Source organism: Camelus ferus, chromosome 16 (assembly GCF_009834535.1).
Source record: "Camelus ferus isolate YT-003-E chromosome 16, BCGSAC_Cfer_1.0, whole genome shotgun sequence".
NCBI classification, from domain to species: domain Eukaryota; kingdom Metazoa; phylum Chordata; class Mammalia; order Artiodactyla; family Camelidae; genus Camelus; species Camelus ferus.
This window is the reverse complement of record NC_045711.1, coordinates 24,979,443-25,000,913: the sequence shown is the minus strand read 5'-3', so window position 1 is coordinate 25,000,913 and position 21,471 is coordinate 24,979,443. Positions and strand designations below refer to the sequence as shown.

Below are 21,471 nucleotides of genomic sequence, written 5' to 3'. Positions count from 1 at the left end.
GCAGGAGGGCATACAGAAGGGGCTGGAAAAGAACTGTCCCTTCCCATAGTAACTTAGACAAGAAAGAAGTGTTGATGGCGGTTCCCTGCATCCAAAGTTCTTTCCTCCTGTTAAAAGAGCTGCTGAAGTGGTCACCAGAAAATGGACAAGGAAGAAAATCTCTGCTGCAGGGAAAGAAACCAGTGAGCAGGAGAGTTGAAGAGAATAGTTTACTTCAATGGAGTTTCATAAAAAATACATTCAGGCAGCTGCCTCCTTGCAGCCCCAAGCCTTGACTGCCAAAAACCTTGTGGGTGTCCAAGCCCTCCAGCTACAACTAGACCCCCAAAATCAGCAGCCAAGAGCAGGGAAGCTCCAGGATTCCAGGTCCCAGCCACATCAAAGAGCCCTTGACTAGAGACAAAACAGTAGTGGTGGAAAGGGGCCCAGGCTCCAAGGAGACTGAGAGCCAGGACACACACCCAAGGCCTGCTCCCTGCTGGTGCCTTCCTGGAAAGTCAGTGCAAAGGCTGGAGCTAGAGGTGAGGCCTGCTCCTCCTCCATCCTGGCTCCCCCTGCCAAGCCAACCCCTCAGGCCAGACCCCCTGCTCTGGGGATGGGAAGACTTGGATGGAAAGTATTGGTTGTGTTCTGTGGATTTTCTTCTCTCAAACCCCTAACTGTGCCTAGATGGGTGTCTGTTGTGGGTTCCTGTGCCCTGACAAGTCCCCGGGGCACCAACTGTGCCCTCACCAGGCTGCCTGTCTTCGCTGGGCTACTTTGGAGCCGTGGCCCTTCTCAAATTACAGAGAATGCGCACAACACCATGCTGGACCCAGGAGGAGCCCCCTGGGTGGGCAGTTGATGTCCACTGGCCCAGCCTGTTCGCTCCCAACCACTCAGGAGGGCTAAAACAGCCCCCAGTGAAAGAGGTGTGATTCCAGGTAGACCAGGGAGAAGGGCTGCTGCCTCTACCTACCCCTCCTCCTACTGGCTGCGGGGGCTTCTGGTTTCTGATTTCCCTAGAGGCCCACGGGCTGGGACCAGTCCCACCCAGAGAGAGGCCAGCCAGCATGGTGCCTTCATAGACAAGAAGATCTGAGCCTGGCAGAGTTTACAGACTGACCAATTCAGTGGAATTCTTCCCCCAGAACTAGAAGCAAAGCTGCATGAGGAAAGTAGAATTTAAGGAAGGCAGGGATCCCTTCCCTCCTACTTTGTGAGGAGGGATATGGTTTGGAAGGGAAGATGGAGGAGTAGGATAAGGAATGTGCTTTTAGCTTTAATGTCTATTAAGTAAGTTGGTGGGAGTTATGAAGAGCCCAAGTGTGGGGACCAGACCCCTGTAAAGGGCCCGATTCCAGCCTCACACTCAAGCTGCAGCCCACCCTCCACCCCCGACCCCAGAGCCAGGAGCGTTCTCTGTGCAGACGGGGCTAAGACATGCAGGAGGGTGGCTGTTGCCCTTAGAGAATTCGCCAGAGGAGAAGCATCCAGCTCCTTCTGAGTGGTGGGGCTGGGCCCCTGCAGACCAAGTCCTGCATGCTCCCCGTGCTCTCACGTGGAGAAACCCCTTTGCTCCTCTGGTGGTGTCCAAGCTGGAGGAATCAAGGCTGCTGCCCTGCTCCCGACAGCTCTTCATGCTCAGGACAGCTGGCCTGGGGGGAGGGACCAGGCAGGACCTCTCAGTGCAACACGAGGCTATAGATCAAGTCTTCCTTCAGGAGTGACAGACCTCAGGCCACCCCTCCTGCCCTCAGGGCTAGCTGTCTGCCTTCTTCATGTGGTGGAAGAGGTTGCAGAAGAGCTCATACCAGAAGAACACGAAGCCAGTGGAGAGGGCAGCCTTCAGCAGGCTGGGGGACAAGCCTTTGAAGAAGCCCTGCGCACCCTCCTCTTGTAGCACCTGCTGGGCACAGTCCAGGAGGCCCTTGTACCTTCGAACCTGGGGAGAGGAAGGTTACCCCGGTTGAGGAGAGAGGACATGATGGAAACATGGATGTGGGCTCAGTTCTTTTGTCAACACAGAGCCTGGCACATTAAAGCTCCCAATAAATACTTGCTGGATAAAGGAATGAATGGAAAAACAATACAGTCAGTTAACCTCATTCTTTCTCTTCCAACTGGGCTAATTCAGACTTAAGAGATGAAGTGCCTGGAAATCAGCAATGGGCAGAGCTCCTGCCTCCCCAGGAGGGTCCCAATGACTGGCTCCCAAGAACCCACCTCTTCCCAGAGGTGCCTCTGACCATGCACCCCATCCCTCCTGGTCTCCCTTGGGCAGTAGATCTGAATCTGGCCCTCCTTCGTTAGCTCTGAGCCTAACCAGTGCCACTCCTCCAATCTGGCCACCTCTAGTTGCCTACAAACTACTGCTAGCCCCACACCCAAGGCACAGCTCTACTCAAGCCTCGCTCTCCTCCAAAAGCTGCAATGACTCCCAGTGATGATGATGGTAACAACACTGTAAAGAATCAAGTCTAACCCCCACGGTTGGGCGTTCAGGGCACTCCACCATTGGGCTTCAACTTCCCTCCCTAGTCTGCCTTAATCCCCCAGTGGTCCTCTGACACTCCTCACATGCTCAACGTCCAGCCACACCTGCTCACGTGACATCTCTGTCCTGGGCTCTCACCATCTCTCCCTGTCCAAATTCAAACCATCTCTTCAGGACAAGTTGGTAAACAGAAAAAGGAGGTTATAAAACCTCATGCATAACCTCATGCACACGTGTTTATTTATGCAAAGAAAAAACTACAACATGGATGGCCCTAGGTAGGGGTACTTTGTTTAGTGAAGTAAGTCAGAGAAAGACAAACAGTGTATGGTATCACATATGTGAAAACTAAAAAATAAAATAAATGAATGAATATAACCAAACAGAAACAGACTCACAGATACTGAAACAAACTAATGGTTACCAATGGGGAGGCAGGGGAAGGGCAAGATAAGGTTGGGGATTAAGAGGTACAAACTACTATGTATAAAATAAATAAGCAACAAGGACATAGTGCACAGCACAGGGGAAAACAGCCATTACTTTGTAATAACTTTAAATGGAACATAATCTATAGAAATACTGAATCACTATGAAACTAACATAATATTGTAAGTCAACTATACTTCAATTTAAAAAGAAAGAAAGAAAGAAAACAAAACAAAACAAAACTACAGCTAAAGGTTCTGTGTGATTATCTCTGAGTGGGCGGTGTTTGATTTACATGTGATTTTTATCTTTCTTTTTGTCTAACTTCTCTAAAGTTTTCTGCAAAGAAAATGTATTACAACTACAAACTCAATTCTTTCTCTCCCCTCAAGGAGGGCGGGCTCTGTCCCTTCCCTGCCTCCCATTCCACGCCATCCCTCTCCTCTGCCATCTCTCAGGCATGTTGCTAATGCCCTGACATCCCAGGGTCCCAGGTTCCAAAGGGAAGGCCCTGGGATTCCCCACCTCGGCCACCTCCCACCTCACCCAACTGCCACCTTGATCTTTCACAAAATCAGCACTCTAGAAGTACCAGAGGAAAACTGTGAACGTCTAAGCACACTAAGGAATGACTATTAACGTTACAAAATTACTCACAATGGGGCTTCTCTGAATGGCAAACCCTTCTAGTGCATTAAAAATACAGTTTAGTTGATTAATTCACCTCTTTCCAGGGACACTTACAGCATAACGCAGAGAACCCCGTGCACCAGTGTGAATCTGTTCCTCTGTGTGCTTTCATGTTTGGGGGACCTTTCTTAAGTGAATATACTCTTCAGTTTGAAGTGAACACTTTTTAAGTGCAGACTCCAAGTGCACCTTCTCCTGGGTCTCTGCCCAGTACACACAGGGCTCTGCCTGTGGCTTCCCATGTGCTCAGGGGTCCTGGGGGCAGGCTGTGGTGAGAGGGCTGTGGGGGCTCAAGCTGCCCAGAGGGCAGGAGCTGACCCCGGGTCCTTCCCGTGCCCAGTGAGGGGCAGGGATCAGAGCTGTTGGCGGGGACACAACTCACCTGGCCAAAGGAGGCTCGGGCCTGCTCAAACCCTCCGACCTGCAGCCGTTTCTTGAAGAGGTCCAGGGGGTACGTAAGGGTCTTGCTGATGACTCCAGCTCCGCTGCCACAGAGCAGGTTTCTGAAGTTCCCTGAACCAGAAAAGTGGGATTAAGGGGGAAAATGAGAGAAATACAATCTAGGGTAAACTTCAAGGTTATGCAGTCTAATCCTCCGCCATAAAACAAAAACCTAACAAGCACCCTCGATCACAGAAGAACTTAATCCAGGACAACCAGACAGAGTAAGAATGACCAGGGGCGGGGATAAAAAAAAAAAGCTGGGGGAAGGTATAGCTCAGTAGAATACATGCCTGGCACGCACAAGGTCCTGGGTTCAATCCCCAGCACCTCCATTTAAAAAAAATAAAATAATAAATAATTACCCTCCACAAAAAAACCAAAAAGCCAAAATAGTTTAAGGTGACATAGTATAGATTATTGAAAAAAAAAAATGACCACGGACTACATATCAGACAGCCTGGTGGCAGAAGGGGTGTGAGCTTTTAATGCCAATCTCCCCAGCTGGACTGGTGGTTGGAAATAAATGTTGATGATGCCCCTGACGGGTGTGGCAAAAACCGGAAGAAACTGTCATCGGTGGGGTTCAGAGCTCAGTGGTGTCTTAGCTTCTGCAGGAAAACTTTGTCTCCTCCCTGATGCAGACGAGGCTGTTATGGGCTGGGAGTGGGGTGGAGGGGGCCTAGAGGGTGGTCTCACCATTTTTCTTTCCTTCACTTGGCACGGCCCACTCGTACGCGTGCTTCAAGGAGCTGTAGAAGGAGAACTGGAAGCCGGCGTAGGGGAAGATGGCGATCAAGGTGGGGTTCAAGCCTTTGTAGAAGACTAAGGGGCCTTCGGTCCTGTACATGGTCATCACGGCGTCTCGCAGGGTTTTATAGACCTGGGCACCACACATGCAACTCAAGTGAGCCATTGTTTCAGCCCGAGGACACAGCCTACCAGGTCTATTTCTAGAAACCAGCTACCAGGAGCATTACTTCTCCTGCCAAGAGGGCACGGAAGATGCGGGACAAAAATTCCAATGGTGAGACTGTCCAGCAACCCCGCTTCCAGCTATTTACATGACGGATACATCCAAGGAGCACACCAAAGTATGCAGAATAGTAAAGGTGCAATGTCCACCCTTGGGTGATTGGTTATGTGAATCATGGCAAAAGAACACAGTGTAGCTGTTAAAAGAGGATGACATAATCCACGTGACTGGTAGGAAATAATCCCCCCAGTATATAGTTAGTTAAGGGAACACAGCAAGACAAGGAAGAGTGTGTATGGTGTCTGTGGAAGAAACAAACTGTATGCAGAGATTACCCCTCCCAAGGATACACAGGGAAGGAGGAACAGGTATCATTATGACCTCCATGGAGGGAAAGGGGGTGGGGCACAGAGGAGGGAGCCAGGGCAAAAGGGAGATTTACTGTTACCATTTTATGCTATTTGGATTTTTTGCCATGTGCTTATACTTAACCTTTCTTTTTTTGGGGGGGGGGGATTAGGTTTATTTATTTGTTAAAGGGCACTGGGGATTGAACCCAGGACCTCATGCATGCTAAGCATGCTCTACCACTGAGCTATACCCTCCCCCTTTGCCCCCATCCTTTTCTTCTAGACTGTTCCCAGGGCATTTTGCTTTTCTCAATCAAAAAACTCACCAGAATATCTTCTTAAAAAAAAGGTCTCCCCCAACTCAGGATTTCCACCCAGGTAACATAAAAAATCAGCAGAACTAAAACCACAGTTATTCTTAGCCGGTCTCAGATCCAATTCTTAAACAAAGCGCATTCCCCACCAACAGCATCCTACGCTATTCTGACGTATGTCCAGGAGACAGAGATGCTGGCGGTGGGGAGGGCAGGGTGTCTGTTTCAGTGTTTAATCCTTCGCTTTCACTCACTCAGTTCTTCCTCAAGCCTGACTCAATGATCCCATTTCCTCCAATCCATTCTTTGTGGAAAACACCACCACCCTCACAATCGTATGGTGATATGATCTCAAGTCTCACCTTCCTGGATGCCTTCCCCGTCCAGCCCTCCATTTGGTATTTGTTCTGTTCTCCCTGTAGGTTCTGTCTCCCTCGTGAGGCCCGCGCATGGTGCTGAGCACAGTCACAGGTATCATGAATGGCCTGATGCCTGAACACCCCAGGTTCCCCCAGCTTGGCTCCCTTGAAGGGAAAGAGCCCCCTCCCCGGGACAACTTCTGTCACTCGGCGCCCCTTCTCTGGCCTGGCCACTCACCCTGGGCTCACCCTGAGCTGCGAAGCGGGTGCGCAGAACGTCCACAGGATGCACGGCGAGGGTGGCCACGCAGGCGGACAGGCCGCCACACACAAAGTGCACGGAGAAGTCGCGGGCATCGCGCACGCTGGCCCTGTGCACCAGCTCGGTCAGCAGTTCAAAGGACAAAAACTGCAAGAGCGTGTGAAAGGCCATTGACAAACACCCTCCAAATCCCCCTCCCATGACCCAGGCGGGGCCCGGTCCTGGGGACCAGGAGACACTCTTCTTGAGCAGGGACACAGTGCAATAAACATGTAATTTTGTGCAAAGCTCAGAAGCCATTTTATATTCTGAGCAGAGCTGAATCTCCAAGAGTTAAGAAAATATATGAGAAAAAATTTATAATAAAAAATTCTGCTCATTAACTTAGTTTCCTGAGAACTGGGAAAAGATGGCCATTATCTGATTCTAAGCCAGGGACCCCTTTGGTGCAGCGGGCAGTGGCCCTGTTTGAGAAACAGTCTGCCCTGGAGCAGAAATCCCATCGGGGGGAATCCCACAAATTCCATATTCCACAATGTCAGCCCCCTCCCGCTCAGATCTTTCTCCAGCCAACTCAAGATGGCTCGGGGTCCTGAGAGCACACATCACTGGTTTATCCATCAGGATGGGTCTGTGTGCCGGGCACAGAGGTGGAGGGGTCACGTCAGCCTGGGGAGCACCTGACCCGAGCCATCAGCTCAGTCTGACTGTGTCTTCATTTGTTGGGCAGCTTCCCAGCCAAGACAAATGAGAAGTGTGGTGACAGCCTCCTGCTGTCCTACCCTGGGCACTGTCCCTGCGCGCCCCACCACCCTGTGCTCCCCTACTGAGCAACAGGACCCCAGGGGCCCGGCCAGGTCCCCTGCTGCTTACTTGGACAGCTCCATAGCCTATGGAGAGAAGCTGGGCTGGGATGTGTCCTTTCCAGAAGGCTGTCGGGCCCTCCTCTTGCAAGATCTGTCTCCCCGCCTGTAGGATCCCGTAGTATTTTGCACTGGGGTCTCTGCGAGACAGACGCTCAATCTGAAGCTGGGAATCAAAATCGAAGTGGTCAGGACATCAGGGGCAGGGGTGGGTGGGAAGGAGGAATTGCAGAGAAGGTGACGGAAGCAATGAAGTACTTTTCCTTGCTAAAGCCCCAAGCTTTAGGAATTGCTTTGACAAAAAAGAACTTGTCCTCCTGCCCCTTACATGGAAAAAAGGGAAAAGGGTACCTGGAAACGGATCTTGATGACGTCCAAGGGGCTGATCAGTGCCCGTGTGACAAGTCCAGACACAGACCCAGCCACTGCCACCTCAAAATTGGAGATATTCCTGCCATCTGCTCTGGGGTCATAGCCCACCATCCCTGCCTCTGGCCCATACAGCGTCCATCAGCTTCAAACTAAATGCAAGAGACACGGAGTAAATACCAAAGCAAGCTCTTAGGGCCTCTGTCCCCACATGGCTCCTCGGAGCAGCCCTCCCTGCCCAGCCCACCCAGAGCAGTGCCCACATCCCTGTTCTCTCCTTACCCTGCTTTAGTCTCCTTTGTAGCATTTACATACTGGACATTTTTCCTGTACCTCTGTTTCTTATCTGTCTCCCCTAGCCAGAATACAAGCCCATGAAAACACGGCCCTGGCCTCATCTGTCCATCACCATAATTCCAGGGCCTGGAATAGAGCCCACCACAGTCAGTGCTCGTGATGTTTGCTGATTGGGAGGAGATCGTTCACTTCCAGAGATCAGATGGAAAGCTGGTGGCTTTCCAAGACACTTTGTGGCCAACTCCTGCCTGAGGTGAAGTCCCAGGCTGCATTAGCATGAGAGCAGAGTCCACTAGAGCCGAAGGCTGAGGGGGACTCTCAGACACACAGGCTCCAGGAATGGGTGGGGCCTGGCATTCTCTGACAAGCCTACATGATCCAAAGGACACTGAGACATTTCCCTTCACCATCCTCTGCACACACCGCAGGCCCACCCACAGCAGTGGAGCCATGTTATGCTATGAAATGATGCTCCCAGGCCCGCCTTTTCAACCTCACCCTGGACCACTCTTCAGTCTCCTCAACCAGGGCAGGGGGGTGAGGTGAGGTGAGCAGCTCAGTGCTTCTGAGCAGTTCCTAGAAAACACTGCTTCCATACCTGTCTATGAGCCGCTGCCCCTGCACTTACTGTTCCCATGTGTGCCATGCGGCCCGCTACCACCCTGACTAGCTCTTCCCAAGGCTGGCTCCTCCCATCCACCAGGGCTCAGCTAAAGAGCATCCCCTTGGGAAGATGCACTCCTGTCCCTTCTAGCATTCAAAGCACTTGCGACTGTGTATTTTGTCCTCTCCAGCCACAGGAGGCAGGCTCCCTATGGGCAGGGTCTCAGCCTAGTTCCAGTCATATCTCCAGAGACCAGCACAGTTTCTGGCATACCCCAAAGGCTCTAGAATCAATTTATGAATAAATGATTAAAAACTAAGTAACTTTTAGATTATAGAATAACATGACTTTGCGAAAAGAGACAAGGGGAGAAAACCCTACCACCTTAATACTTTTCATTTCACATATTCCCTTTTTTTCCCCCAGTACATGGCTTTTAAAATGCAAAATGTCATAAGCATGATTTCATGTTGCTACAAGAGCCTCAAAAATATCATTTTAAATGGCTGGATAATATTCCATTGAGTAGCCGTGTCATAATTCGTTGGGCACTGGGGTTTTTAATAAACTGAAATTTTAAAAAATATCTAATTCCATTTTTACCTAGAGCCATTTCTTAACCTCAACACTAATGACATTTTAGAATGGATAATTCTTCACAGTTGGTGGCTGTCCTGTGCATTGTAGGATGTTTAGTAGCACCCCTGGTCTTTACTCACCAGATGCCAGTACCCCTACACTCCCCTCATGATGATCAAAAATGGCTCCAGGCATTAACAAAATTGCCCCTGGTTGAGAACCACTGTTCAAGAGAAACACTAGCAGGTGTGTGTAAAATGTCACCCGCTGTATCACTGTTTGTAAAACTAGATATAATGCAAATACTTAGCAACAGAGGGATGGATAAATACTGGATAAGTCACTTCCATGGGATACTACTAAGCCATCAAAAAGAATGAGCCACAGTGGGGAGGGTATAGCTCAAGTGGTAGAGTGCACGCTTAGCATGCATGAGGCCCTAGGTTCAATCTTCAGTACCTTCTCCAAAAATAAATAAGCCTAATTGCCTCCCCCCACCAAAAATAAAAAAATAAAAATAAAAAGATTGAGCCATAGCTCTACACACACTGGAAAAGATAGCCACGACTGACTGAAACATGAAAAAAGCTGGTGTCAGTACATCCAGTGTAGCCCCACTTTTGCAAAAGAAAAACCTGCAAGACCTATGTGCACCCTATACAGTTGTATGAAGCATAGGGGGGAAGTCTGTAATGACACACACCCCAACAGATTGGTAAGGTCACCTTTAGGGGAAGGGTCGGCAAGGGAAGTTGGAAGGCAGATATCTCCCTTTTTCTTTATACAATTCTATATTGTTTGAATTCATTAGGACCCTTCCAAACTCCAACTCAGACTAAATATAAAACGATTTAGAAGGCACCTCAGAATTAATTTAGTTCTGAAAGTACCAAAGTAGCACTAAATTAATGAGACATTTCTATGGGGCTCTATCGGGAAAACACTGCAAAATAATATCTTATTAAAAGTCTAATGGAGCGAAACCTCCCCACCCCTGTCAAGAACGTGCCCATTCCTTGGTATCTTCTCCCCAGACCCTCAAAGGAGGAGACCTGGGTTTTCCCATCAACTTCTGACAGTAACTCAAGCTGCTACTCTGTAGGCACCTGTGAGGAGCAGTTTAAACATGGGGCAGGTGATGGAGAGGCAAAGCCTCTCTGGAGGTTACCCCGGGACTGCTCCGATCACATTAAGCAGTGTCAGATCCCTGCTGTCAGGAAGGGAAGGAGGCATTTCTATAAATAAGCAAGTCTGCATAGCTAGACATAACCTTAAAACTCAGATCAAGAAGCCTGAGTTCAAATTCTGCCCCTCCCATGTAACTTGGGCAGGTTTATTTAACCTAGGCTCAGCTTATCTTCTAGAAAATGGGTATGATGGCAGCCCGGCTTAGCCAGATTCCTGGGAGAATTATGCAAGATACCATATGTGAAATGCTCTGTAAAAAAAGGTAAAACCTTACACATGTGAAAGGGCCTGTTAAATACAATTCAATAGTGGTCCTACTCAAATGAACATAAATACAAAACAGAAACAGACTCATAGACATAGAATACAAACTTGTGGTTGCCGGGGAGAGGGGGGTGGGAAGGGACAGACTGGGAGTTAGAAATTTGTAGATTCTGACAGGCATATATAGAACAGATAAACAAGATTATACTGTGTAGCACAGGGAAATATATACAAGATGTAGTGGTAGCTCACGGTGAAAGAGAATGAGTCAATGAATATATGTATGTTTATGTATAACTGAAAAAACGTGTTCTATACTGGAAATTGACACAACATTGTAAACTGACTATAACTCAATAAAAAAAAAAGTAGTCTTACTTTTTCTGCTTGTTCAAAATTTCCTTCTTGTACCAAAAAGCCTTGGTATTTATCTAGAGACAAAATAAAAATTAAATACGAGTCTATGCATTATTTAATACAGTATCCAGAAGATGAGGGGCCGCAGGTGTGAGTGGCATGGTGCGTTTGGGTGCGGTATGTGTGTGCCTTGTCATCTTCCTTTTATTGCGGAAACCCCTGGGGTTCGGGTATGCGGGTGTCCCACAGTGAGCGCGTGTGTCGGTGAGCCCATGTGTTCAGCTGAGGGTCTCTGCAGATGTCCTGGCTTGTGGACACAATATCCACGTGGGCCTCAGGGCGTGTTTTTCCCTCCCGGAGTCCGAGAAGAAGTCCGCGAGAAAGAACCCGCGTGTACAGGTGCCCAGGGTGTGTGTAGAGTTTGGCTTCCTGCGTCCTGAAGATGCTTCTCAGGTTAGGCGTGACACGTGTGTGTATGGTGCCCGCCCTCGCGTGAGTACCTGAGCATGTGGACTCCCTCCGGGGAGTGAGGGTGCAGGTCCCAGAGCGGACTGCGCGGAGGGCGGAGGTAAAGGTCACTCACCTGGCTCAGAGGGCGCGGCCCAGCTCCCCGCGCTCTTCTCTCCCTCCCTCCTCAAGCCCTCTAACAGCAAAATTTAACTGCTCTTGGCAGTAACTGACAGGCTTCTGGGCCAATCACCGCACAGCTTCCGACAGACTCTGGACCAATGGCTGTACAGTCTTCTTCTTACCGTCGCCTCTCGCAAGGTGTCCCTGGGTGATGTAGTCCCCCACTACTAAGCAGTCCCCGTCCACGCGAGGCGCAAAGCCTCCTGGGAGATGTAGTCCCTCAAAGCGCGCATACGCAAATCTTACTCACGCATCTGAAGGAGGCGGGTCCCGAAGCTAGTCCGCGCCCTTGGAGGTCGCCGTGCTAAGTGGCGTGCGGCTCGGGTCAGCCTGCGGACTGGCGGAAATTTGGGCCGCGCTGAACTTGACCCCCTTTCCTCAAAACATTCATAGTCCCACACCTCGGAAAATCTAAACTTGGAAAAGAAGACGGGAAGCTTAGCAAAAGCCTAGAGGGCTTGGGGGAAATAATGAGTTTTTAAGACCAGGACAAGGACCGCAAAAATACAGAGGTTTTGTTTTCCCCTAGGATTTATTACGCATAATTTTTCATCATAAAAATATTAAAATATATAGACACATTACAGAAAATGTAGGAATGAAGGGGGAAATGACATTCTACCGCTTTCACGCGAGTAGCATAAGCATTTTGCAGGACAGTATTTCTTCCCGATTTTTAAACTGCATTTTTCATCATAGCACAATCATTCTGACGCAGTTTTAAAACATTTTAATTACACAATTCACAAACGTATAGGGACTAGCCTAATGATTCACCATATAGTCATTACTCAACTTCAATAATTAACCAACTCCTGGTCAGTTTTGTTTCCTCCAATACTTGCACCTACGTCACACCCACACCCACCCCGGCATTATTTTGAAGTAAGTACCAGACATCATATGATTTCACCAGTAAACATTTCAGAATGTATTTTTAAAAGAAAATTGTTTCCCTTTTAAAACATATTCCCCAAACTATCACCTCCCGCCAAACAACAATTTCCTAACATCAAATATCGAATTAGTATTTACATTTCCCTTTTTGGCCTATAAATGTCATTATAAAAAAACTTGGTCTGACTTTATATCTAGACCATACATTGCAACTGGTTAATATATCTCTTAAAGATCTTTAAAAATCTGTGGTTTCCTTCTTCCTCATTTTTTTGCTTTCAGTTTCTTTAATTTCCTTTTCATTTCTTTTTCTTTCTCTCCTTGTTTTTTTAAGAAACGAGGTGGTTTGTCCTGAGGAACTTTCCCCAATCTGCATCTTGCTGGTGGCATCTCCATGGCATTTTAACACCTTCCTCTGCCTCCAATGTTCTCTGCACACTGGTAGTTAGATCCAAAAGGTCTGATTCAATCACATTTGATTTTTTTTTTTTTTAAAGAGACTGCTTATGCTGTATTGTGTATCTCCCTGAGGAGAATTATGCCTGTTTGTCTCTCAGGTTTTTTAAATCTATAATTTTTTTAAATGGAAGTACTGGAGATTGAACCCAGGACCTTCTGCATGCCAAGAATGGGCTCTACCACTGAGCTATTTCCCTCCTCGCCACCTGTCTCTGTTTTTGATGTTTGCAGCCTTTCATAATCACTGCAATGATTAGGGGTTGTAAATAGTGGTATCATTTCAGCATTTATTAGCTGCAATACTGATGAAGAGGAACATCCCTTCACTGGCTAATTGATTACACTAGGTACACTGCATATAAAAAAGGCAGGATAAATGCATGATTTAACAGTTGTCAAAATAGTTCGTTAATTCTATAGTATCTTCCAAAGGTTATTTATTGATCAATGCAGTTTTATTATTGTTATCATTATGGACACATAACATATTTTATACCTGCCACTATGAACACATGAATTTAAAGATATTTGTTCTCTTTCAATCCACTGTAGTTATTATCCTAACTGATAGTTGTATTTTCCTATCACTGGCCAATGGGTGCCAATTCAATTTGGTACATGAAACCTTTTGATAAAATGACTAGTTTCTTTGCTTTCTGGCATAAGATGTCCTAGGCTCATCATAGTTTTTTAAACAACTCGATTGAGGTCTAATCAACACACAGTTGACTCCATGGTTCCAAAGTGAACAATTTTAAGTGTTGACATGTGATGTACGTCACCACAAGACAGTGAACCATGACCTTAAAAGATTCCTCATGCCTCTTTGTTTTCCCTCCCTCTTGCCTAATCTCTGATCTGCTTTCTGTCATTGTAGGTTAGTTTGCACTTCATAGAATTTTATATAAATGGAATCATACGTGATGTTCTTTTTGTCTGGCCTCTTCCCTCAGCGTAATTATCTTGAGATGTGTCCACATCGTGTGTATTATTAGTTGATTCCTTTTTATTGCTGAGTAGTATTCTATTGTATGGATATACAATTTAGCCATTCACCTGTTGATGGACATTTGGGCTGCTTCCAGTTTTTAGCTTCTACAAATAAAGCCGCTATAAACATTCATATGTAAGTCTTTGTACGAACATCTATTGTTAATTTCTCCTGGGCAAAGACCTAACAGAGGAAGTTCTGGATCATATGGTCAGTCAGCGTATATTTAACTTTTTACGATACTGCCAAACTATTTTACAAAGTGGTTGTACTATTTTACTTCTCCACCAACAGTATGACAGTTCTAGTTCCTCTATGTCCTTGGTAAGGTTGATTTTATAAACTTAGCCATTTTAATAGATATTTAGTGGTATCTCATTGTGGTTTTAATTTGCATTTCTCCAATATCTTTTAAGTGCCTACTTACTATCCATAAGTCTTCTCAGTATCCATTCAAATCTTTTGCCCATTTTAATTTTAAGTATAGTCAGTTTACAATGTGTCAGTTTCTAGTGTACAGCATGTTTCAGTCATACATATATATACATATATTCCTTTTCATACTTTTCCATTATAGGTTACTATAAGATATTGCATATAGTTCCCTGTGCTATACAGTAGAAACCTGTTTATCTATTTTTGCCCATTTTCAATTGGATTGTTTTGTTCCTTATTGTTGAGTTTTGAGAGTTCCCTTACATTTTTTTTTATATAAACCCCTAATCATTACATTTGTGGTTTATCATTTTAAGTGTCTTTACTGGTGTCTTTCAAAGAGCAAAATTTCTTAATTTTAATGAAGTCCAATTAAAAAACTTTTTTTCCCTTGTATGGATCATGCTTTTGGTGTCAAAACTAAGAATTCCTTGCCTATTCAGAAGCCATAAAGATTTTCCTCCTATGTTTTCCAGTAGAAATTTTATAGTTTTAGGTTTTACATCTAGGTCTCTGATACCTTCGGGGTTAATTTTTATGAGATATGGATCGACCTTCTCCTCCTCCTTCTTCTGCATTTGGATATTTAATTGTTCCAACACCTGGAACACTGTTTTTGTTGAAAAGTCTATTCTTTTTCCACCGAACTGCCTTTTGCACTTTGTTGAAAATCACTTGTCCATAGGTACACGAAATTGTGACTTCTGTTCTTCACTCAACATAAGTGCTACAAGCATCGTCCACAGGGGAAAGGGCTAGGTAAAAATGTCAAGATGGCCCATGGTAGGCAGAGTCTGGTACAGAAACTTGACTTCCTACTCTTCCTCAAAGTGTCCCCCCCTGTGCCCAAAGGGTCATCTTTGTCCTCACTTTCTCCATCTCCTTGTTTAGAGATTGCCTTATGTTCTCCTAGACTAGAACAGGCCCACATTTTAGAACAGACAAACAGACCCCTCAATTGTCATTCAACAGATAAGCCAGCAGGACTTTTGCCTACAGGCTAATTGTAGAGTAAATTATACTCAGGGAACCACAGATCATCAGAACTAGAGAGACTCCGAGCCCAGAAGGCTAGGCGATGTGCCAAAGGTCCTCCAAGGTCATGGCAAATTGGTAGCCAAGCTGAGATAAGATTAGTGGCAGGTGCCAGTTTTCTTGGGCTTATAACCTGGCTCTAGTTTTTGCATATTTGAAATCTGATCATTTCATTTTAAGTTAAATCTACTAAGTAAATCAAATCATGTGAAAAGAGAAACAGGAAAATAACAGTTCCCGTCAGCTTGGGGAAGTGAATCCTTCTGTGACTTCATCAACATTTACCCTAAATAGACCTATTAAAAGTTCCTTTGGACTTCCCCCACCTCCTCGGAGGGAGTAAATACCTCCTTGGCCTTGGCCAAATAGAGTTGGTATTTCTCAGCTGTCTAAACCTATGACCTTTTTTTTTTTTGTATATATATATTTTTTATTGAAGTATAGTCAGTTTACCATGTTGTGTCAATTTCTGGTGTACAGCACCGACGATCTTTTTGATCAGAGGAGAAAAAAAAAAAATCTCTTACTGCCTGAGTGGGCTGGTCAACCTTACCATCCAAAAGAGGCCTGATAACCAGGAGGTGACTTGCTGTGGCTCTTTGGCAAGGCACTCTTTTCTCTGGGCTGCAGTTTCTCCATCTATAAAGATTCAGGGGTTGGACTACAGGGTGTCCAAGACTTGCTACCTCTGTACCTCCACAGGTCTAAAAAAATCTGCACGTTTAGTAAGCATCTCAAAGGGTATGAACTTCAGCTGATACAAGAATCTGGGATGCATTATCCTTTTTTCATTGAAGTGTAGTTGATTTACAATGTTAGTTTCAGGTGTACAGCAAAGCAATTCAATTATACATAAATGTATATATGTATGTCTATGCATTTTCAGATTCTTTTGTTATAGCTTATTACAAGAAATGGAATATAGCTTCCTGTGCAGTACAGTAGGTCCTTGTGGGGTGCTTATTTTTCCTTTTTTTTTGGATGGGGCTTTCCGGTGCAAACCAGAAAACCTGCTAGACAAATTCTAAAAGAGCTGTAATACTTGGGATGCTTATTTAAAAATGCTTATTGCCCCCTCCATAAAGATACTCATCCTGAACAAGCAGGTGTGGCACGTGGCCTGGGGATAAGCATTTTGGTTGGTGGCCCATATTTGGAGACACTGAATTGGGGATACACATGTTAGCTGAGCATCCTAGGCTGCCATTGTTCCTTTCTCCTTTTGTATGACTCAGGACGAGATGAAGGGCTTCTTCCCATCACTCTTTTTTTTTTCTGCATCAAATATTTATTGAGGGTCTGCATGGCTGGACACTGTTTTAGAGCTGAGGATACAGCAATGAACAAATCAGAATTTCTTCCCTCTTGGAGCTGACTTTCTCTCACTTAGTAACATGTATCCAAGGTTCTCCTGTATCTTGGTAGTTCTTTTTAATGCTGAATAATAGCCCTCTGTCCGGATGGGTCACACAGCTTGTTTATTTATTCACATATTGAAGGACATCTTGGTTGCTTCGACGTTTCAGCAATTATAAATAAAGTTGCTGTAAATATGTGTGTGTAGGTTTTTGTGTGGACATAAGTTTCCATTATTTTTATTTACTTATTATTATTTTTTAACATTAGGGCTGTAAGTTTGAGAAAACTGAAAAACCAACAACTGTTGGAGGATTCTGGAAGTTCTGACAGGCTGCAGGGGCCAAAGACAGAGACGCTTCTGATCCAGTTCCTTTTTTCACCCTTTCAGATTCACTCAGCAAGTGACTCAAACACCATAAACTAACCAAGAGAAGGAAAAAAAAAAAAGAAAGAGGATTCACTGTCCAGTAACTTTCAAGAGCTGATTTCTTGTCCATTTCAACTTTCTTCTTTTGCTCTTCTCAGTAGAGCCAAATGTCAAGAGGCCATAGAGAGGAGGAGGGTATAGCTCAGTGGTAGAGTGCGTGCCTAGCACGCGCAAGGTCCTGGTTTCAGTCCCCAGTAAGTGTCAATGCTGAACCAGAGAGAAAGGTTTCCAGGTTTGCTGGAGGGTCCTCCAGGCTGCTAGCTTGCTGGTTTTCAGCATTTGACCAGATCCTGTACCTTTGTGATGGACAACATTTCACCCATCACCCATTTCTGAGCTTCCTTGAGAAGGTACTTCCTTCTGGTTCTGTACGAAGCCAGTCTCCCACGCAAACCACAGACCACGTCTTCTTCCTCCACAGCTTCTCGTCCCACTAGACTCAAGGGTGACAAATTCTGGGAACCTCAAACCTGGATGTAAAGTGGACAGTAAAAAGATGAACAACCAAATAAACAAATTAGGCAAGGGATCTGAACAGGCATCTCACAAAAAAAGATATAAATAGGCAATAAGCAGTCGAAAAATCACTCAACCCCATTGGTCAAAGGAAGTGCAAATTAAAACCACAATGAGATGCCACCACCCATCCACCAGAATGGCCAAAATTCATAAAAGACTGACAACACCAAATGTTAGCAGAGCTGTGGAGCAACTGGAACTCTCAGACATTGCTGGCAGGAGTGTAAAATGGTACAGACACATGGGAAAAGGCCAGGCAGTTTCTTTTTCCTTTTCTTCCTTCCTTCCTTTTCCCTTAACAGAGGCACTGGAAATTGAACCCAGGACCTCGTGCATGCCAAGCACAGATTCTATCACTGAGTTATAGCCCCCACCCCCACAGGCAGTTTCTTACTGAGTTAAACATCTATACACCTATGACCTAACAACTCTACTTCTAGTGTTTATCCAAGAGAAATGAAAACATGTTTACAAAAAGATTTGTATAAAAATGTTCATTGCCACCAAAACTGGAAATAGTTTAGACATCCATCAACAGATCACTGTACGATCTACACAGTGGACTACTTACTATTCTGTGACAAAAGGAAAGAACTCCTGAGACACACCACAACAGGGATGTCTCAAAAACCTCCATGTCATTTACTGTGTGATATTCTGCTCTATTCATCCAGAACCCTAGGAGACAGACACTGTGGGCCATCATACTCAGAAGACAAGCTCAGAGGCGTTGGGTAACTCACCCAAAGTTATACAACTAGCAGGGTCCAGAGCTAGGACTACAAACCTTGTCCTGGACTTGAGGTCGGTGTCCTCCCAAATTCGTACGTTGAAGTCCTAACCCCCTAGTATGAGGGTATTAGGAACTGGGGCCTTTGGGTGGTGATTATGTTCAGATGAGGTCATAAGGGAGGAGTCCTCATGCTGGACCAGAACCTTAATTCCCAGGGCATTGTCTCTGTCTTTCTCTCTCCACAATGAAGGGGCCACCATCTCAAGACAGGAAGAGAGTCTTCACCAAGAATCAAACCCTCTGGCACCGTGATCTTGGACTCCCCAATGAATGGTATTTTTTTGTTTTGTTCTGTTGTTGTTGTTGTTGTTGTTTGTGGGGGGATTAGGTTTATTTATTTTTTTCTGGGGGGGATTAATTTTATTTATTTTTATTTTTCAAACAAAATTTCATTTAATTTTTACAACCATCCTGTGAGGTAACATCACCCATATCAGACAGATGAAGAAGGCTTAGTCTTGCTCAAGGTCACACAACTGGCCAGGGGTGGGTGACACTAAGATTCAAATCCAGGTTTCCAGATCCAATCATGATGTTGTTGTAATGCCTCTTGGTGTGTTTCAAATTAAAAACAAACAAACAAAAATACTTTCAGAAATGAGATACAGTAAAGCACACAAACCTTTCTGCACATATATTAACCCCTGTAATCATTAACTAGATCAAGATACAGACCATTTCAAGCGACCCAGAAAGGGCCCTCCTGCACCTTCTCAGTCAATTCCCTCAAAGTAATCACCACTCTGAGGCTATCATCATAGAAAAAGAGGTTTTAGAGTAATCTAACCTTCTGGAGTTACCATCACAAAATCCCATACATTAATCCTTCACCCTGCCATCCCAGCTATAGTATTCAAAGCTGCTCTAGCTCTAACTTCTCAATTCAAGCACTCACTGTAGAGACTAGCTGTTGGAAACAGTTTCAATCTCTTGCATTATTTTGAAATTCATACCAACTTTAAAAAAAATTAAAAAGGAACTCCTGGAAGTAGATTCAAAGGACTGTCATCAAACAAACAAACCTACCTTAGAAACATCACAGGCACAAGTTGCTTGACTGAAGTAATTTGGCGCATCTGTTTCCAATCATGGATTCTCATTAGGGAATGGATGATCACCAAAGGTCTTTTCGGTTTGTGGAAGGGAAGACTAGTCAGGAAGGGTGTGGGATAGTGATTGCTTTGCCAGAGCACACGGAAAAATGTATGTCTAGACGGCTTCCAAAGCTGACCTACTCTTCTACAACGCAAGGAAAGGAATAGAGGAAGACAATCCAGGTGGAGGCAAGTGGGGGAAATAAGGGCTTCAAGGAGGCTTTAATGTGGGGGCTTTCCGTGCCTGGCAGACTCTTCAAACCACATTCAGTCTTGTCCAACCCTGCAGTGATGGAAGCAGTGTGACAACTTCACCCCAGGCTCTCAAGCTGGGGTTGGTGAATTTCGACAACGATTCTAGACAACACTGTCGGCCTTCTTTCTCCTCCCTTCTCACGAGTCCTCCCGACCCCTGCCACTCAGTGCCAGTTTCGCACCTCATCCCACCACCGCTGGCGTTTTAAGAAGTCTACAGACTGATTACAGCTGAGCATCACGGGAAGACTGGCATTTCTGAAGTCCAGGAACTCTCGGAGTCCTATATGTGGGTAGTGGGGAGAGAAGAGCATCTAGAGAAACGTTCTGGCCCAAAGCAGCAGGGCAGCAGCACACCCAGGGCGACCTCACCCCTGGGGTCGCACAGACCAATCCAGGGCCTCGACGACCAGTGAACTCCCCTCCCTCTTCCCCCCAAATGCCAACCACCCCGCCAGTCAAAGCCTCCCCGAGGAAAAGAGGAATGCCCAAACCTCAGAGAGTCGCAGGGCCAGGGCTCAACTCTGCGCAGAGGATTCGGTCTCCATTCTCTCTCTCTCTCTCTCTCTCTCTCTCTGGAAACCCCTCGCCACCTCCAAACTGCGAAGAGGGCGTGGGGTCGCACGTTCTGTGGAAGGCGCCATGCTTCCCCTCTAAGGCTGCGCGGGCCACCTAGCTGCAAGTCGCGTTGCCCAGTCTGCGAGAGCAGCCCGCCCACGGAGAAGCTGGCAATTCCCCTCTTCTTTTATTGTTTAATGGAGATACCGGGGATCGAACCCAGGGCTTCCTGCGTGCTGGGTATGCGCTCTACCACTGAGCTATGCACCCCTCCCCTGCTCCTATCTATGGTATTTTGTTACAGCAGCCTGAGCTGCCTGAGACAAACTTCCAACTGCCTTGGGAGTCTAGGAAAAGAGGATGGAAAAGAGGGATGTTCAGCCATCTTTTTCCTCTGTTCAGACCAGCTCCGTCAGGGCAGAAAAGGAAGCAAGTGTTTGGAGGAAAAACAATTAGTAATTTTCAAAATATGCATTTACCCCCTCATTTTTTAACTCTTAGGGTGAGGGGTGCAGAGGGAAAGCAGGAAGGCAGCGTTCTTGCTGGTCCGGCGCATGCCAGAGCTGAAAACAGGGTGACGGCTCACGGGAGAGGTGAGGCTCCAAAGGCTTGGGCAAGACCCTCCTTCCTGCCCCTGGGTGTCTGTCCCCTCTTCCATCCCATCGAAGGAGGACATTGGGCTAGAACAGGGCTCCTTGTGTATTAGAATCCTTGGGGAGCTTTGCAAAGAATATTTTTTTCTCTTCACATGAGTATTTCCCACTTCTGTGAAGTTCCAGAACCAGTTATTATAGCCAACAAGCTTTCTTTATATCTTTTAAATTTTAAAATTTTATTGTGGTAAGAACACTTAGCATAAGAGCTACCCTCTGAAATTTTTATGTGTCCAGTATGTTCTCGTACAATGTTGTACAGCAGATTTCTAGCTTAACTGAAACCTTATGCTGATTGATCAATAATTCCTCACTTCTCTCCCCACCCCACGGTCCTCAGCCCCGGCAACTACCATTGCACTCTTTGACTTTAAGAAATTGACCACTTTCCGTACCTTGTTTAAATGGAAACATGTGATATTTGTGCTCTGTGACTGGCTTATTTTGCTGAGCATAACATCCTCAATGTTAATCCATGTTGTCACATACTGCAGAATCTCCTTTTTCAGGCTGAATAGTATTCCATTATATGTGAACACGAGAGCGCC

At 45.9% G+C, this 21,471-nt stretch overlaps 1 protein-coding gene and 1 non-coding gene across 5 annotated transcripts; both read right to left on the bottom strand.

Moving 5' to 3' along the window:
• Positions 1–195: 195 nt before the first annotated feature.
• SLC25A19 (solute carrier family 25 member 19) lies at positions 196–11,492 on the bottom strand. 4 transcript variants are annotated; one of them, XM_006176473.3, is made up of 8 exons: positions 11,402–11,492; positions 10,840–10,892; positions 7,512–7,681; positions 7,171–7,326; positions 6,274–6,444; positions 4,736–4,919; positions 3,978–4,108; positions 196–1,924 (listed from the first exon to the last, which is right to left on the bottom strand). In XM_006176473.3, the coding sequence occupies exons 3-8, from the start codon at positions 7,641–7,643 to the stop codon at positions 1,742–1,744; spliced, it is 957 nt and encodes a 318-aa protein (XP_006176535.1). In that variant the 5' UTR covers positions 7,644–7,681; positions 10,840–10,892; positions 11,402–11,492; the 3' UTR covers positions 196–1,741. The 4 variants fall into 4 exon arrangements, with proteins under 4 accessions (XP_006176535.1, XP_014407639.1, XP_014407642.1 ...); XM_014552153.2 differs by lacking the exon at positions 11,402–11,492 and adding an exon at positions 11,319–11,401; XM_014552156.2 differs by lacking the exon at positions 10,840–10,892 and having other exon boundaries at positions 11,402–11,462.
• Positions 11,493–16,247: 4,755 nt separating this feature from the next.
• LOC116656867 lies at positions 16,248–16,309 on the bottom strand. The gene has a single exon (XR_004311873.1). It is a non-coding gene; the product is annotated as a U7 small nuclear RNA (small nuclear RNA).
• Between the last annotated feature and the right edge of the window lie 5,162 nt (positions 16,310–21,471).

Bases quoted from the DNA above. Each gene is read 5' to 3' on its own strand.
- SLC25A19 (XM_006176473.3), bottom strand. From the start codon at position 7,643: ATGGTGGGCTATGACCCCAGAGCAGATGGCAGGAATATCTCCAATTTT. The intron at 6,445-7,170 runs GTAAGCAGCAGG...ACGCTCTTGCAG, and splicing joins TAGGCTATGGAGCTGTCCAA to TTTTTGTCCTTTGAACTGCT. The intron at 4,920-6,273 runs GTGAGTGGCCAG...TGTGGTGCCCAG, and splicing joins CAGCTCAGGGTGAGCCCAGG to GTCTATAAAACCCTGCGAGA.